At 52.6% G+C, this 3,512-nt stretch overlaps 1 protein-coding gene across 1 annotated transcript in view; it reads right to left on the reverse strand.

Annotated features, from left to right (window-relative positions):
* Positions 1-2,347: 2,347 nt before the first annotated feature.
* The window catches only part of LOC108518605 (aldehyde dehydrogenase family 3 member B2-like), a 13,861-nt gene continuing 12,696 nt past the window's right edge, over positions 2,348-3,512 (reverse strand). Inside the window, exons 8-10 of the mRNA XM_017857101.1 lie at positions 3,202-3,305; positions 2,796-2,895; positions 2,348-2,532 (exon numbers count right to left, since the gene is read on the reverse strand). Of these exons, the coding sequence (XP_017712590.1) occupies positions 2,348-2,532; positions 2,796-2,895; positions 3,202-3,305 (389 nt within the window). The remainder of the gene's footprint in view (positions 2,533-2,795; positions 2,896-3,201; positions 3,306-3,512) is intronic.

Here is a 3,512-nt window from a genome sequence, read left to right on the forward strand (position 1 = left end):
AAAATACAAAAAAAAAAAAACTAGCGGGCGAGGTGGCAGCGCCTGTAGTCCCAGCCTTTCGGGAGGCTGAGGCAGAGAAAAAATGGGGGGGCGTAAACCGGGGGAGCGAGGCTTTGCAGTGTGAGCCGAGATCTGGCCACCGCACTCCGCCTGGGCGGCGACAGAAGCAAGACTCCGTCTCAAAATAATAATAATAATAAAAAAAATTAAAATAAAATAAAATAAATAAACACAAAATAAAAAGAGTGAACAAAACAAAAAAATTACATGAAATTAAGTAATTGATACAAATACTTAAATGTGAGACTATCACCTTACTTTGTTTTCCAGATTCAAGGAAATTTTCTGTCATAAAGTGTCTATAGTTTGTGATTTTTTTTTCTTCTTTTGCCCAAAATCCCCCCTAAGGGGCCTGGGGAGTCATGCCCTACAAACCACAGAGTCTCATCAGAGAGGCTTTAATTTTAACCCTCTAGCGTGGTCTGCCTTCTGACCTGACTCTGGCATAAACTCACATAACAAAAAAGAGAGGAAATCAAAATACTTTAACTCCAAATGTATTTCCTTTCCATATCTTGAAACTGCCCTGCAAAGTTGTCTCCTGTGGGAAAAATCTACATTCTGTAGAGAATCCCCTTTTCCCTTTTTTTTTAAAGTTCTTTCCAGATCCAGGAGATAATCAGCTAAGAGCCAGGCACCCTTTTATGTTAGATAAGAAACATTTTAGGCCAGTGTGGTGGCTCACGCCTGTAATCCCTGCTCTTTGGGAGGCCGAGGCATGTGGATCACTTGAGGTCAGTTGTTCAAGACCAGCCTGACCAACATGGTGAAACCCTGTTTCTACTAAAAATACAACAAATTAGCAGGGCATGGTGGCGGGCGCCTGTAATCCCAGCTACTAGGGAGGCTGAGGCAGGAGAATTGCTTCAACCCAGGATACAGAGGTTGCAGTGAGCAGAGATCGTGCCTCTGCACTGCAGCCTGGGATACAGAGTGAGATGCCACCTCAAAAAACGAAAAACAAATCCTGCTCCCTGTAAGCAGGACACAATTAGAAACATCGATTGTATTACCAAGGTTTGGACTGAATCACCATATTTAAGAAATGTGGGCTGGGAATGGTGGTTCACACCTATAATCCCAGCATTCTGGGAGGCCGAGGTAGACTACTTGAGCCCAGGAATTCAAGAGCAGCCTGGGTAACATAGTTCTAAATCTGAGATTTCCTTTATGATCAAAGATGGGTGGGAACCCCATTCTACAAGATAAGTGTCAACCTCAGAGAGACAGACTCTCCAGAACAGGTGAATTTATTTGGGAAGAGCAGAGGATTACTATCTGGGCTATGAGTGCTAGGAAGGATACCAGGCATACACAGAGGGCCACAGCCAAGGGGACACTTTTAAAGGACAGAAGTCCATGTAAGCTGCTTTTAAACAAGGTTTGTAGGTCACAAGCTGATCGCAGGAGTTGGCGATGGTTTTCTGGTGGAGACGGCCATGGTAGGTAAGCGTCTGGAGTTCATCTGGAATGCTACAGTCTTGAGGACGTGCTTTTGAGATGCCCCATGCCTGGTCTACATGCAGGAGTGTCTTGTGATAAATCCTGTTATGGGCATGTGTGTGTGAGGGCTTCTTTGTGGCCCCCCGACTCCATTTTATTAGAGTTTGACATAAGTGACTCCATTTTGGTTCCAGCAACTTTCACATAAGGAAACTGAGGCTCAGAGAAGTCAAGGGACTTGCCCACACGTCCCAGCAACACTCTGCAGTGGAGGGGTGCAAACCCCGGCTTTCTCTGTGGATGGAGCTGCTGTGGGTGAGTGCAGGGTGCTGTGTGAACCAGAGAGGTGGTGCAGAGACCAGTGTGGGATGTGAGAGGATCCCTGGGGGAGGCAGTGCTGGTACAATTGGGATGGGGCAGAGGCGGAAGTGCGTGTGTGCCTAGAGGACAGAGCAAAGGCCTGGAGGGATCCACGCTCTCAACCATTCAGTGCTGCTGCCCCTAAGAAGGCAGGGCGCCGTATTTTCCAGGGTGACGCTGCCCCTGGGACTGGGCCTGGTCAACCTTGACCGAGAGAGCAAAGGGCTAGAATTGGGGAGAGTGGGATGAGTGAGGTTACTTGGCATGTTCTGTAGTCTCTTGGCCTCTCTCGAACAGCGTCCCTCAGATAGAAGCAAGACCTTGCTTTGCAACCCTGGCAGCCAGGATGCAGTCATGTGACAGCTCCAGCAACCTGAGGCTGGGGGAGCCTGTGGTCTGGAGGAACAATGTGAGTTGGGAGCACAAGCCCGTCATGGCTAGACTCAGGTTTCTCTGCGTGACCCGTTGGAGGCGGGTGGGACGCTCACAGGAGGGTGCAGCTCTTGGGGCCCATGCCCCAGCGTAACAGCTGCTGGTTCCAGTCGGTATAGGGCGGGTAGCGGATCTCCTTTAACTTCTCCAGGCCCGAGGGGGCGAGCAGGCAGGTGCGGTGGTGGGAGAAGGTGTCGAAGGTGAACTTGCCGTGGTACCGGCCCATCCCGCTGTGGCCTAGGTGGGCACAGAGAGCAAGGACCTGAGGCCAGGCTGCCCATGCAGCCCTAGCAGCAGGCTACTGCCCTGGCCAGGGGCACACAGCTGGCAGGGAGCTCAGAGAGAGCCAGGCCACTCACAGAGCCATTGTACAGATAGAGAAACTGAGGCCTTGAGAGTCCCAGGGCCCGGATCAAGGTTGAACAGTGAGTGAAGGGACTTCCTCGGTCTGGGGTACCAAAACCAAGCTTTCCTGGGGGTGGAAATGGGCAGGTACCTACCAACTCCCCCCAGCGGCACAGACAGCAGAGACACATAGAGGAAGCCGTCGTTGCCTGCAAAGCCGCCACTGCTGGTCCGCTCCAGCATCTGGTTCACAACCTGCCGAGGAGTGGGAAGGTAGGTGGTGGGCTCCAGTCATGGGAAGAGGGCTTGAGCCCTGCATATTCCACAGTGGAGGTGAGCCTCATCCTCACATGCCCCTCCACCTGCCCCTCCACCCTCTAACAGGCAATAATCTCCCCTCTAAGCGTCTTCTGGGGACAACACCTCTCAGTGATGGCTGGGGTGCCGTGGGGTGAATACCAACATGGCGCAAAGACCAGGAAGCCCTGCAGGACCGCGGGGCTGGCAGCCTTGAGTCTAACGGTGAGGTTAGGATACTGCAGTGTGGGCTGCAGGCCCCACCGCGACCCGCTGGGCTCTATCAGGCCCCCGCTCTGCTCTGTCCCTGACCTCCATTCGGGGCCTCTGCTTGCCCATGCAGAATCTTTGCACAGTCCAGGTGCAGGCTGCACCAGCCAGGACAGAGGACGGGCCCGCTACATGCCTGGTGGGTTTGGACCCTGTCCTCTCTGCCAGGCATCCTTGCGCCAGATGTGGTGGTACCAGCTGGCCTAGATATAGTCACCCTTGAGGCATCTGCTGCTCCAAAGCCCTCCTAGGAAGGGCTGTGAAAGGAAAGGGGGCCAGTCTGTGCCCCTTCAGCCCCTCCATTG

The sequence above is a fragment of the Rhinopithecus bieti genome, unplaced genomic scaffold (assembly GCF_001698545.2).
Source record: "Rhinopithecus bieti isolate Rb0 unplaced genomic scaffold, ASM169854v2 scaffold_44159, whole genome shotgun sequence".
Classification (NCBI taxonomy): domain Eukaryota; kingdom Metazoa; phylum Chordata; class Mammalia; order Primates; family Cercopithecidae; genus Rhinopithecus; species Rhinopithecus bieti.